Source organism: Balearica regulorum, chromosome Z, assembly GCF_011004875.1.
Source record: "Balearica regulorum gibbericeps isolate bBalReg1 chromosome Z, bBalReg1.pri, whole genome shotgun sequence".
Classification (NCBI taxonomy): domain Eukaryota; kingdom Metazoa; phylum Chordata; class Aves; order Gruiformes; family Gruidae; genus Balearica; species Balearica regulorum.
Window position 1 is genome coordinate 45,158,061 of NC_046220.1, and position 14,567 is coordinate 45,172,627.

Here is a 14,567-nt window from a genome sequence, read left to right on the forward strand (position 1 = left end):
CTTCTTCATAGAGGAAGACATGGTGAAGACTTTTAACAGCTGAAGTTACCCAAGCTTACTGCAAGACTAATTCATTTTATTTCATCTGCCTCTTTGTCCTCTTGGTGGAGAGGGAATGGCTTGTGGATACTTAATTTCTCTTTTTCTCTGTATTTTTCTATATTCTTCTTTGTTTTGAAAACCTGGTTTGTTCTCTAGAGATTGATTGCCAGAAATGTTCACCGATGAAGTTGTTTCAATTGGTGAAAGTATTACAATAAGCATGGGGTTTTGAGAGGGAAGGGGTGAATAGTGATAAAAGTGGTAAATCGGGCAGTTACATGGAATTAGATATTCTATCAAAGTAACAGTAATCTTTATACATTTATGTTGCTTTTATTTGTTAGGCAACAGCTTAACAGTGATAGCCAGGTAACCTAAAGTTTATACATGGAAAATGTATAAGGTGGACAGTAAGTAGAAAAATGATCACGCCCTTTTGTTGCACCGTATTATAATTTGCCATAGCAGAACGAGTCTGTGTTAGCTCTGGGCTCTTTAAATCTATTTACTTCTAAGCAGTATCTACGCTGTGGTGCTGTAATTGCACCATCCCATAGCTTTCCTTTCCCTAAATAAACAGCATATATGTTCCATCTCATAGGAGGGCATCTCATGTTTCGTGAAGGGAAACTGTATTTTTATATACCTTATTTTCTAACTCAGCTAACTTTCTAACAGTTTTTCATAGAATTAGGTATCAGAAAGGAAGATAACTTTTTACTTTTCTGACATCAGAAAAATCTTATTTTGTTGCTATCAAAACCTTTTGTTTATAAAAAGAGGATTGGAAATTTCAGGATAGAATAGTAGGATAATTCTAACAAAGTACATTTATGAAGATCTGGATTCTGTGTTTAAATTGTACACCTATCCCCTATCTTCCCCTTTGGCATGACTTACGTGTGTCTAACACTTGTGAGAGAATCTGCTAGGGTGACAAGAAGTTGTTTCATCATGTTTCTCTTGCTGTGTTATTAAAAAAGCTTTTTTCCAAGAAGGACTATAGCAATAGTATGACTTTAAAAATGTAAATTTCAGAAGCCTTTTCTATTGTCTATACAGAAATTTTTATACAATCCTCAATAAAAGTTTGTTTGAATATTCTAGTTGCAGCCCTGTAATGGTGACTTCGTGTTTGTCTTCCATGTCTGGTGCAGCTTAAAAGTAAATAAGACAGCAAGAAAATTCAGGACTCTAATTGCAGTGTACAATTAAATTCTTATTTATTCAGCTATTTCCTTAAGCTTTCTCTGAGGCCTACTAAAAAAAAACCAAAACCAAACACCAACAAAAAAAACCCCCAAAACCAAAACCCCAAACTTAATAGGTGGAGACATTTGTTATTCCAGTGTTTAGATGTATAAAAGTATTACAACTAGTGTTTAATGATGCATTTTAAATGGATTAAATTTCCAACTGAAGTCACAAGATAATTTTTTTTAAATCCTTATCATTTCATTGTATGGCCCATAAGCCATGGGTTAGGGTCCATTATCCTAATTTTCTTACAGACAATAACCAGTAACCAAAAAAAATAATTCTTCAGACAAATTCATTATTTTAGATTGTTACATGCCTATGGAATTATTTTTCAAAGATCTTATGCTATTTTTTCTTTTCAAAGGTTAGAATGTGAAACAGAAAAGGGTGACAAATTCTGATTTAGTAGTTTGATACCCTATTAACCTTTGTCAGCAACTGAAGGATGATTAGCATTGCACTAAGCCTTGTTTCAGCAATTCATAGCACACTTTATTAATCTAAATACAGTTCTTTGGTACAGCACACCATGAAACCTTGTCCTTGTTTACCCTAATCGATTCTATGCTCTAAAGTTGCTCAAGGGAAGCAACATCGTCTTTACAGTCCTCTTACATAGTAGCCCACAAAAAATAGTTTGTAAAAACACTTCCTACTTTGGACTGATTATCAGTAAGAAGTTGCTGCTTTCTGACATGTTAAGGAACATGTCCCCCAACTATCTAGTTTTCAAGACAGTGAAATAGACTAGTATTAGTCTCCTTGAATATTATACCTGCTTCAAATATCTGCAGGTTTGCAGGAGTCTCGGAAGAAACACATCTTGCTATACAGCCCTATGAGGCAAGGTATTTGTATGAAACACACTTGTAGATTACAAGTCACCAGGGTCTGAATATGTAAATGACTGATGTTGAGATAGCATAAATAATCATTTCTGCTTTTAAGCTGCATTATTAAGATTATGTCTCAGTTTGTCACAAGCTGTGGGAAATATTCAAGGCATCATTCTTTTGGAAGTACTCAAGGGCAACAGAATACAGAACTGAGCTTGATAAGATATAAGATAATTTTTAAAAAAATACTATCCTGTTTGAAGAGAACATTGACCTGTGTTTAGTGGAGCACCATTTCTTGTTATTTGCGGTGAGAAGGTAGGGACCCTTTGTGATTTGTCCAGACGTTTTGGGGATGCAAGAAAATTTGCTTTGTTAGAACTTTGAAGATTTGGGTTCTGATGACAGAGAACATCTGTTCTCCTTATCTCTAAGACACACATTTTTCACATTGAACTTGGAGGATTTTATTTCCTCTTGAGTAAACAACAGTTGCAGGTATAATAGTTTGTTAGGTAATGAGCAGGGGCATCATTCTCCTGGACTGTCTAAAAAGGAAAGTGGTGACTGTATGTGTGTAAACAGGATAAAATCATTAAAAAATAACAAGACCACTCCTTTCAGTGTATCTTCACCTAATTTAAAATGGAAAGAGGTTAGTGTCCTCACCTCAAATGCAGACTAGATATGAGAGTTGAACCTCTCAGGTTTTTTGCTTGACCAAGTTTTCATCTGTTGTCTTCTCTGTGTGTGTATGTTTGCATGTGTATATACATCTACACAGATACATACGTTCACATACTTGTTACTGAAATGTGTACATAATACTTCCAGGACAAATTAGAAATCATTCTGCTGTGTTTTCTTGGTAGTTCTGACTCCATAGGCTTTAACTAAATTTTAAGTATTTAGGAGCGTGATGGATTTATTAGGGATTATTTCGTATTTGCAATTCCCAATTTTAGACATTACTTTTTAAGAATCTGCATAATTTATAGTACAAATTGAAACTAGAGAAAATTCCTAATAACCTTTTCTTTTTAGTAGTAACTTCTATTATGTTTGTGGTAACATTAAGAACTTCTTTTATCAATCTCTCTGAAAGACAAATTCCTTCACTCCTTTGCATTCTCTCAGCTACCCTAAGTCTAAATCTGTCAAGTCAGTTAACTGGTTATCATTTAAAAAGTATGCTTTATATACTGTAAGATTTTACCTGAAAAATTAAAGCTTTCTTCATTAAATACAAGTTTTAATGTGAATACTTCATCCATTTCATCTAAATAATACTGGATTGGAGTAAGCATAGCCTGAAATAAGGGCCCATATGTATGTTTCTTAATTAACTTTCTTTTATAATATCATATTTAGCACTATTTGTCTTTGTTTGAACACACCGTATCATCACTCATTCATAATTTACTCAGTACTCTTATTTATTCTCATTCATTCACCATTTACTTTAACGTCTTCCCCAATAAATCAATATTACTGTTTCCTTGCTACACCATCACTAAGTCTGTTCACATGAATACAGATTTTGGTAAAATATCCATCTTTTAAAATTTTGGGGGTTTACTGTCTTTTCCACCTTTATGTTGTCCGAATGTCCCAGTTTCCATTGGTAGAATGGATGGTAGGTATTCTGCTTAACAGTGTCTTTTAGCATGAAAGGTAGATAATATGCTGATCCACATTGAGGTCTGTATACTTTCCATAAAAAAGTAAAGGTTTTTTCTTCCTCGTTTCTGAAACACCCTATAATGGTTGTCTCCTTTTTTCCACCTTCACATCTTCTTTATGGTACATGATTTTTCAAATTGCATATACACAGTGATATGGCCAATGTGAAAAATTAATCCTGTTAATCATGTTCACTGTATACGAACTGTCTGCAAACATAGAAAATGAAGTAATTTGTACTATCTTATTTGTTTTGAATTAGGCTCATGCGCAGTTAGTTCGAGAAGTCGATGTAGAGAAGGTGTCAACTTTTGAGAACCCGTATGTAGATGCAATAAGAAGCTTGTGGAATGATCCTGGAATTCAGGAGTGTTATGATAGACGACGGGAGTATCAGTTATCAGATTCAACTAAATAGTAAGTACACGGTGGCTACAAAAAACTATATATAATTTTCTGTTTCTAACAAACTAATTTTTACTTTTTGGCTTCTTGTGTTATCTGTCTGTGTACATGTTTGTATGCATATGCAGCACAAATATACCTGAACATACACTTGTGAAATTGAATTCAGAGAATACTTTAAGGAGTGGAGTACATCTAGTGTAGGATTATATCTCTGTGTGTTTCACAGAATGACAATCTGTGATCATTTGAAGTCTTAAAGTAAGATTCTAACTAATGATAGTTAATCACTGATGTTGGGGGTTTTTTGTTATACACGTTCAAACCCTTACTCTCCTCAGACATATGCTCACAAATGAAAGCTGGACAAAAATACTTACATGTAGTATGACAGTAGTTGATACTGGGAAGAGCAATAAAGGTAGACCTCCATACAATTAATAAAAATTATAATCCCCAGACTCCTATTTTCCCAGGTTTTCCCTTTTTCCCTGACAGATTGCTTTTGCAGTCCTGGTAGTGAGGTAAATAGTACTAAGCAAGGGTTCTTGTGTTTTATTGAAGTGCCTTTCTTTTATGCAAACAAAGCCTAAACTTGAAAGAACATGGGTACCAGGAAGACAACAAGAAAAACACTTTAACTTAAACCCTGTTTGTTATAGATCAACAATAATAAAAACATGTCTATGACTAAAAAAACTATGTCTGAAATGTTACGCTGCCTTTAGTTTCTTGGGGCAGGAATCTAATAAAATAGGGCTATGACATTTAATGTAGGAATCTGAGGACTGCCTGAAGATTGACTCTATGAAATTCAGTTACTCAAGTAATGTAGCATATAGCTCAGATAAAATTTCTCATCTGTTGTTGAATAAATGGATGATGGTAAGGGATGATGACATTTTGATGTTGACCAACATTAAAAAATATAGCATAGTTGGTTATTAAAGCTGTGGCAAAAAACTTCATGGTTTCCACATGAATTTTTGTATTAGCTATAAATAACATTCTGATATCATTTCAGTCTCCATTTGTCAGGTGTACATGAGTGGAAGCCTGTTACTGACGAAAGCACAGAACAACAGAAAGGCACAACAAAGCTCCCATTAAGCTCATTGGAACAGGGCTACAGACATGAGAGGTCTGGGGTGGCACTCGTCTGCCTCAGTAATAGTCTGAGGATTCTTATTTAGCACAACACTTCATATGTGATGTAATCAAGACAAACTTATCTTGTTGATGCAATTTAGGCAGCTGAAGAGCTACAGGTGCATGATGTAGATATTTGCTCCAGTGCTATCACCACACCGTGTTCTTTGCCTGCTATTTTTGGCCTAGGCATAGAGTGCCTGTTTTTCTATGCAGTTTGCTGTCCTATGGAGCTAGTTACATTCCCAAACTATCAGTATTATCATTTGTGTATGCATATTTTGGTGCAGAGTGGTGCAAAGCACAGTGGCATCTCTTTTATTGTCTGGATTCTCACTGTCCCCAAAGATACCATACCGTGTTTTGGTTTTTAGTGATAAGGAAACAAATAGAATATTACATAAAGTGAAAAACTTCAGGGTGCATAAATAGTGAAAAGAAAATTTCAGAGGCAAGTTACTGACAATACACTTTCATATTGTTTCCATACTGAAATAAGTAGCAAGCCTGAGTAGATGGTGAAGCAGAGCTTATTTTAGGAATTTCATGTATTTGTAGGTCCTAACTTTGTTTCCACAACAGATGTGATACTGTTTTTAAAGCTGAAATAAATGTATGTATTTGTGTGCTTGCCTTGGAGGATGAAAATAGAAGTACTTACTCTCCAAAGTAGGAAATAACCATCTGATGCTACTTCAGATTGTGTTGAATACCATAGTTTTCACCTAGTTCTAATGAAATTGTTGCCATAGTGGATTTTTTGAGTACTGTTAAAAATAGTAGGGAATAATTCATTAAGCAGTTATAGAAGCAAATTGTTAGTGCATTGCATTGCAAAAGATAAATGTACTAGTTGATTGGTTATTTTTCAAGTTCAACATGTTTAGCAATTTAACATGAGTCTTTGCAGATTTGGTGACTTTAACTATAATCTATTACAGTTCATACTATGGATTTCTGCAAAATCTGTTTTAAATTAGAATTGTGAATCACTGTGAGTCTTTAGAAGAGCCTCTCATATACTTATGCTTGCAAGTAGAGTTTTTTCAGGTGTGTAAGTCCAGTAAAAACAATTAGCAGAAATGAAAGAAACAATATTTCAGTGTGTATGTTTAGCAATAAAATACCCAAAGAGAATTTGCTAGCTTTGAATTGCTTACTACTGGGAATACTGAAATTTTACTACTGGGATTCATAAGGCATTAAGACAGAAATAAGGACCCGGTGCCCATTGACTTTGTGAGCCATAGTAATTTCTTCTGACTTGATGTATAAACCAAAATGGTTTGTTGTCCACCAGATCTCTTGTAAGCATATGTGTCAATGTCACGTTCTTCATTCATACCTTGCATAAGCCTCTCATCTTCTCAGTAGTTTTTCCCTGTGTTTTTATAGTAGTAGTATTTTCACTCTGCTCCCTGTACTGCTTTTTTTCCTCTGTCAATTATTACACATTGTCTTTCTGAATCTCTTCCTCTGTATTTTCTGTTTCTTTTATTGTTTCTAAATTCTGCTTCTGGTTTCTAATATATCCTGTATGTTTCTATACTTGCACTTTCTGTCATCTTTTGACCTGCTTTGTCATTGCTAGCTACACTTTTGATGTTGCTATACCCACAGCTAGTACCCTGGAATAATGTATCAAATGTGTGTTTACTACAAGAGGTGAGGGTAGGGTCTAAGAAAGAAAATTTCCTGTATCGTGGGAGTTGATTTGAACATCTTTCAGGCTCAGCAAATATGTTCTGTTCTCTTCCTTTACCGTTGGATGCTCCAAAGGTTGGGTGTTGATGTTGTTTTTAAAAGCAATTTCTATACTACTCTGTGGTAAAGTCAAGAGCACATCAGGTAAATAGAGATTATTCACTTTACATATACAGTACGGGGTGACTTAGCCACTTGCTTACCACTAAACCACTTCCCTTTAAGATACTGTTCACAGTGTGAGACAGATGTAAACCAACATCACTCTGTGGATTGCCTTAAGTAATATCTGTGTGAGATGAGATCATTCAATCTGTACTGTACAGGATTTCAAGACCTTACCCAAATGTAAACAGGTTACCAGTCAACAATCTGATTATATCATGGCTTTTCAAAGCCTGAAGAAAGGAGAGGCAACAGTCTTACTGCTGTCAGTAAGAGAGACAGTTGTCATAAGTAGCATTTCACATTTATGTGACAACTTGCAGAATTTGAGTTGCAATTGGAATTTGTGGAGATTCATCACCATTTTTCCCCAGTGTGACACTAAGGGCTTTCCCTTCATGAAGAAAAAGTAGGAAGTGTTTGTTTAGAACTGGAAAGTGTCCCGGAGCCTTGCTGAAAAACTTCGGTTTTTTTCTGGCCCCATGAAATTGAAGTATTATGTCATTATGTACCTCCGACCAACGACTTTCTAATTGCTGCACAAGCACTGAGGATATCTGTTTAGTTTCCCTTCCATGGCTGTGTTTTCTAACACTTCAGATAATTAAGTATAATTTTCCCCCAAGTTCCCACCCTATTGGTTAGCTATACGGGTATTTAATACTCCATTTTGTTATTATTCAAATGCACTGCTTTATTAGTCTTACCTGCCATGGCATTCTCCTATCAGAGTCTTTCAGCCTTTTGTTCCTGCATTTGCTATCACCTTTAACAACTTAGTTCCTACAGTTTTACAGCTGTGCATATACTTGTGATCGTGTGAGTTGAGGTAGCTGGACAGTTACTACAGAAATGCAGATTCCAGTATTTTATCATGTAATAAGAGGTCCAGAGTGTTGCTCTGAGGACATCTTCAGAATATTACTGATTGTTAACAGGGAAGAAAGCAATAAATCCTAATGATGTCTGCTTGTTAAAGTTCATGTTTCACCTTTTGTGAAAACATTGTATGAATTGTAGTGCTTTGGTCATCTAGTAATTTTTGTATGACAGTATTCCATCTGAGTTTGAAGTTTTTCGTAACTTCCGCTGAACAATTAATTCCTTCATACCTATCCATTAAAAATAACATGTTGCTTCCATGTGCCACTTCTGAAATGTGCATTTCAGTGGAATTACTGTGTGCTAAATAGTATGTGCTTAGGGGCACACAAGAGGAAAGATCGGTGTCTGAATCCAAGTTTTTACTACAGCAGTTTACTCCCATTTGCTGATATTGCCTCTGGTGATCAGAACATTCATTCTTTTATTTCATAAAGCTGTAGGCAGTTCTCAGGGCATCATGGGTCTGTGTGAGCCTTTCAGAAGGACTAATACTGTCCTAAATTTCGACCTGCTATGGAGCTGACACTGGTGTAGCAAATCATGAACAACTGTCTGTGTAACAGTCATTTGTTGGGTGTGAGAAAGCCATATAGTTCTGATTTATAAGACATATAACCACATCATTATTTAAGAGTTACTTTAATACTGTTTGTTGATTCTTTCTGCCCTTAACTTTGTAAAAATGTACTTGAAGGTTCTAAAGCTATATTTGGGGGCAATTTGTGTTGCAGAATGGTAGATTCTGTTTTTATGTATTCACAGTTTACATAGCCTTATTTGTGTAAGGTTTGCAGTAAGATAAAAACAGCAAAGAAAAATGAAAATCTGAAGATTAAGATCAAGTATTGACCTTATCTTACTTACAGATATAGTCCCCAGATATATAAGGAAGGTCTGAAAAAGATGGGACATGAAATCTACTGCATACCAAAGAACTGCATCCTATAGAAAAACTGAGTATTATGCAACAGAACCAGAGAAATACAGAAAGGGAAGTAGGGTTATGTAAAGCAGCATACAGTATGTATTTCTTTCAGGATCCTTTTTTTCATGCAGTACTGAACATGGTTTTAATATCTGTATAATTTTTAAACCACATTTCCAATTAAGAAAAGTTTGCACAAGTGGTTTTTTTTTTTATTTGATGTGTTGTCTTTTTTTGCCTTTGCTAAGGTTGGCTTTTAGCCGTGTAGGAAATTGCGAGAGACAGCTAGGTAGGATTTGGGAGGGATAAGGATAAAAAGAACGCAGTGCAGACTTCTTCCTACCTCACTGCAAAGATCTTAAGTTTACTGTGTTTACTTTTGATTCAGATTACATAGTCCTGGAAACTGGTGAACGTGCCTCAACTTTTCACCAGTGGTGTAGAGGCTCAGAAATACAAATCTTGACAGAAATCCTGAAAACATGGCCAATACTTGTTTACACTTAGCTTTGTTCACAGCTCGTGTTTGTACACTGATAATTGATTCCATTTACTGTGCTGCTGCATGTTACCAAAGAGGACACTTGTGTCAGTTATTCTGGCAGCTCTGTGAGGTAGGAAAAGTTCTGCTACAGCAACTTTAACATTTTGCATATGTGGAGTTGAAAGACAAGCAAGTTGTATGTATATTCAGAAATGCAGAAAAAGGCTTTTCCCTTTCAAAGCTTGTTTTCCAGCACATGGTCAAAATTAGTGCTAGTTTGGAGTGATCTCATCAGTCAGTTCAGAGTTTTGCAAAACAAACAAAAAAACTCGACACCCCCCCCCCCCCCCAAACCACACCAAACCCCAACAACAGTATGGAGGGTAGCCCCACCCAGTTTCAGAATAGCCAGGCTCCAAAGGACAGAGATCTATCAAATCTTACTAGATACTTTGCCAGATTAGCCTTAGTCATAGACTTTGGTTAGGGTTTTATTTTCACTTCCCCACCACTGTATGTGTACGAGAGAGAGCATTTCGTAGAGGGTCAGACCTATGAACTATCCTAATTTTGAGGAAGATTTTGTGTGTGTGTGTTAAACCTGAGAGCTTTGTGGTTGAAAAGATGTAAATGTTTATGGTTACTATCATACCTGAAAGAATCAGCCATTCAGTATCTGTCTTCTGTGTGGTTGAACACCGTGAAAGCATTTGCATATGAAATGTTGCTTGTAAGCCTTGCTTTTTATAGCTGTGATTACACTGAAATCACCCAACAAACTTTGTTAAACAACAAACTTTGTAGAGTTTCTTGGCAATAGTCCCTTCCCACTTCCCCTGTACTCTCATTCCACCCATACAGATTAAGAAAGTCATGTTTGCTGGCTGAGTGGTAACAAGTCATCTTTACTGATTTTAGTCTGACCCATTTATCAGTGCCAATAATTGCCTCTCTCTCAGCATGTTTGGTTTTGGTTTAGAGATTTCTCTTGGGAGTGTTCCTGGTGTGATGCCAGGTGGATCGCTTCTCCTTAGCACTGCATGTCGGAGGCACTGTGCTCCCCAGGGACTTGTGTGTTCACGAGGTCTCACAGGCAGACTTCTCCTAAGCACAAAGTTTATTAGTGGGCTGGTGAATATTATTTCAGCATCTTGCTACGTTGGTTTGCCTGCTGAGTTTGGGAAGAGTTATTAGGCTGTACTGATGAATAGACTAATGTCATTTTCAACCTCGGAATGGGAAACAAGTGTTGCAGATGGATGAAGGCTGTAGCTTCTTTACCGTTGCCCATGCCTTAATGCCTTCTGTTGATTAATTAGGCTATACAGTAAACTTAGTTTAAAGTTACAGCAGTTCATCTCATGGAATTATTCCTGAGAAAATGCTACTCTATCCCTGACTACTTGCAACAAAAAATCTGACCTCAAAGATGCTGGAAAATAGTAGCTCGTGGCTGGAGGAGGGTGTTTGTTTGAAGTGTCTGCCCCGTGTTTCTTTATATTGAAAGTGCTTCAAGACCGCATTCACTGAAAGTAAATTCAAGTAAGTTTTGATGGTTTGTCTTCATTAGGTGATGTAGCTCTGGGAAATTAATTAAGGCTGAATGTGGAGCTACCTGTTCATGTTGACGGGGTTATCTTTAACTTCTTCAAGAAGGTTATTGGTTAGACCAACTCTGATCTGTTTATTAAGATTAGGAGTCTCACTACTTTGCCTGATTTCTGTATGGGAAAGGCATGTAGGAAACTACAGAGCCAGTCAGTCTACTCCCATGATCCTGCTCCTGCTGTTTAATTTGAAATGTGGGCAAGCAGTACTTTTGAAACATGCTGTCTTGCTAGAGCATCATTAGCACCTCCATAGCCTGGCAGCTTCCCTGAAGCTGGCTACAGGCTTGGACCTTGTCATAGGTGATATAAAGTACATTAAAAATAAGTACTTCTCTCTCACCGCTTACTGGGAAACAAAAAGCTTCCTCTGCCTCTGGTCAGCATGCTGATCGCAAGCGTGCTGCAAGACAGTGGCAGTTTCTCCTGACGTCAAGGGAGGGCCAGCAGCTCATTACACACGCATTGCCACAGTAATGCACCTTCTGCCTGTTGCTATAGCAACCCCCTGGAAAATTACCTCAGCAGCCATTAAAACTGATTTTTACAAAACTAATTACAGGTATAATTAACTTTTTTAACTTGGTCTGTACTATAAATTTACTCAGATCTATGTGGTTTGGCTTTTTTTTTTTTTTTTAAAGTAATTTTATGCCATCTTCCCTCTTTTATTCTTTCGTATAATGCCTAGCTGGGTAGGTGCTATTTGGGTAAGAGGCCATATAGCTACAGTGTGTCTCAAAGTAAGACATTTCTTAGCAGGTGGTAAAAATAAACTCAGAGTGCCATATAGTTGAGATCTACATGGCTTGCACAGTTGCTGCTACCCGTACAACTGAATTCCCTGTGGTAATGCTGGTGGTTACCCAGTTTTCGACTAGTCCTCAGGACAGCTGCCAGGGTATTTCCAATATCCATATTGTTACTATGATTTTAAATTTTGAAGTTAATAAACTGAGGAAACATCTGGTTTGGGCAACTGTTGGCAACACTCTTTTTTGTGGAAGTTCGTGTTTATGAGAAGTCTTGTGGTCTGTTTGCAAGAGTGCATGTGTAGCCATTTCTAGTATATGCTGAAGAGTTAGTTGCATTGCAAAGGCTGCTTGCAGTATTTGTGCATTCATTGTGAGTTAGGCAGTTACCCTAAAATACTCTGTGCTTATCTCTTATGTGCTTAATTTTTTTGTATATGCACAGGATTTGTTTCCCCAGGTGAGTGATATATTTGTCAGTATTTTGTTTAGGACTGCCTAAGTGCTTTAAAGCCATCATGAATCAGTTTATTAATAAGCAGATATAAAAAAAATCGATTAAAATCTTAGTTTTCTTTCACTCCTCACCCATCTAAATTCAGAGACTTGAGACATTTCACATAGCCTTGGCTTCAGAAGTCCTCTTCTGGTTGCAGATAAGCCAGTAGAGGAAGTAACTCCACCCTGCTTTCCTGCTGGAGCTTATGGACTTTCCACACCCCAGGCTGTGTCCATCAAATAAACTGGCTTAATTTGAATAATTTCAATAGTGTTTCTTCACTGTTCCACATCGTTTTGTCAGAAATGTGTTATCAAGCCATTGCACAAGTGAAAGAGCTGGCAGCTGAGGATGGGCAGAGGTACAGCTAGAGTGGGGCTTGAGCCAACACAGTTGAAGGTGGAAAAGAATTGGCATTAATTAGCATGTTTGGATGTTTTTATTTAAAGTTGCTGCTTGCTAAATTAATTTAAAAATAAATAGTTTAATAAACTGTGGGATGCTTAAAGCCTATGCATGCAGTGCTGCATTCCTCTGATGATCAGAGAATTTCTTTAAAACCCAGTTTTCATGTGGGAAGAAAAAAGTTAAATTTCCAACCCTTTTCGTATGAGGAAGATTTGAAAATACAAGTCTTTGTTGTGGCAGTGAATTAAACTATGATAAACCAAATAAATGAAATTCTAAATTTGCAGTGTTACAAGAACAGCCATAATAGCAATACGTGAAAATTGTGTGTGCCAGTAGTATATCTTTAAATATTAATGATATTCCAGTTGTCTTTTCTTTTAATGTAAATAGTTATCTGTATTAATTTACATATTTCCTCTCAGTATTTTGAAATAGTGAGTCAACCCAACAAATCAGTTACTCAGAAAAATCAGACTGTCACCCCACCCCTCCTAATGCAATGCAAAATGTGCTTCGAGAAGAGAAGATGTCTTCTTTTTTATCTATGTAGCACTACGGACATAGAAGTATAGTGTTATGCAATCATTACAAAAGTCATGATAATGTACTGAGTGTGAGTGCACTGGTTTGCTCCAACTGGCATTTTAGGAAGATTGCACCCAACTGAAGAGAGACAATTAATTTCTACAGTATGTCAAAAATCTTCAGATGTGCTATAAAGCAGTGGGTACAATGGAAAAGAAAGACCCAGATGTCAGTCCCAATGATACATGTTCTTACCCCCATGACAGGGAGGCTGGAAGTAAATTATCTTTATATTCCCTTACAACTCAAACTATTGTATGCTTCTACCCAAAGATAATAGATTTTTTTTTAATTAATTAATTGTGTTACTTTGTTCTAGAGGTTACATGAATTTTAAGAGAGACTTCAGGAGTTTTTAGTGATTTTAGAGTTATCTTGCAGGGAACGTCATGTTGCTGCTGCAGGCAAAGCTTTCAGTCTGATTTTCAGAAACATGTTTAACCCCTTTAAGTTGATAGCGGAATGTGAAGTTACATATCCTCATATGGTAACAGGAAGTAGGAAGTGTAACTGATCTGCAGAACTGTTCAAGTCAGCAGAAAATATCTATTTCTTTGCTTCAGAGCAAAAATGCACAAACTTCATTAAAACCTGAATTCCAGCACAAGTAGTAGTAGTAATAATAACAACAGAAATGTGTCTGTTAAAAAAATAAATAAATCAAAACTTTAAAAGTTTTTTTTTCTTCTTAAAAAGAATTTCACTGACTTTGCTGTATGCTCACAGCATGAAAATAGCGATAATAAAAGATTTAAAAGTCAGGTTGTGCAATAAATAACTGGGGTATTTTAATTTAAATAAATGGATACATTAATATGTTTATTAAGATTTAAGTTAGAAAAGTGGTGGGGCTGAATGTCATTATTCAAAAACAAAACGCAGGATGTATTCTAAATTTCTTTTGTTGGACTGTAGATTCTGTTTATGATTTGTCAGTATCACAAAGATTTTCTTTTTAAAGGATTTTGTGCATGCTATTTTTTTTTTTTCTGTGAGGTACTGTTACTGGTTTTGACACTGCTTTCTTGATTGTGGGTTTGAATATATAATTTAGGACACCTCTTAGAGAGCCCAACATCCTTTGGTCTGTTAAGTGAAGAAATCTAAGGAAAGAAATACGACTTCATAAAGATGCATAAGGATTCTTCCATGGACTGCATAGGCTTTGTAAGGTG

General features: G+C 36.2%; 1 protein-coding gene across 1 annotated transcript in view; it reads left to right on the forward strand.

The window, feature by feature from the left end:
• The window catches only part of LOC104636483 (guanine nucleotide-binding protein G(q) subunit alpha), a 135,499-nt gene that overhangs the window by 92,136 nt on the left and 28,796 nt on the right, over positions 1–14,567 (forward strand). Inside the window, exon 4 of the mRNA XM_075740896.1 lies at positions 4,084–4,238. Within this exon, the coding sequence (XP_075597011.1) occupies positions 4,084–4,238 (155 nt within the window). The remainder of the gene's footprint in view (positions 1–4,083; positions 4,239–14,567) is intronic.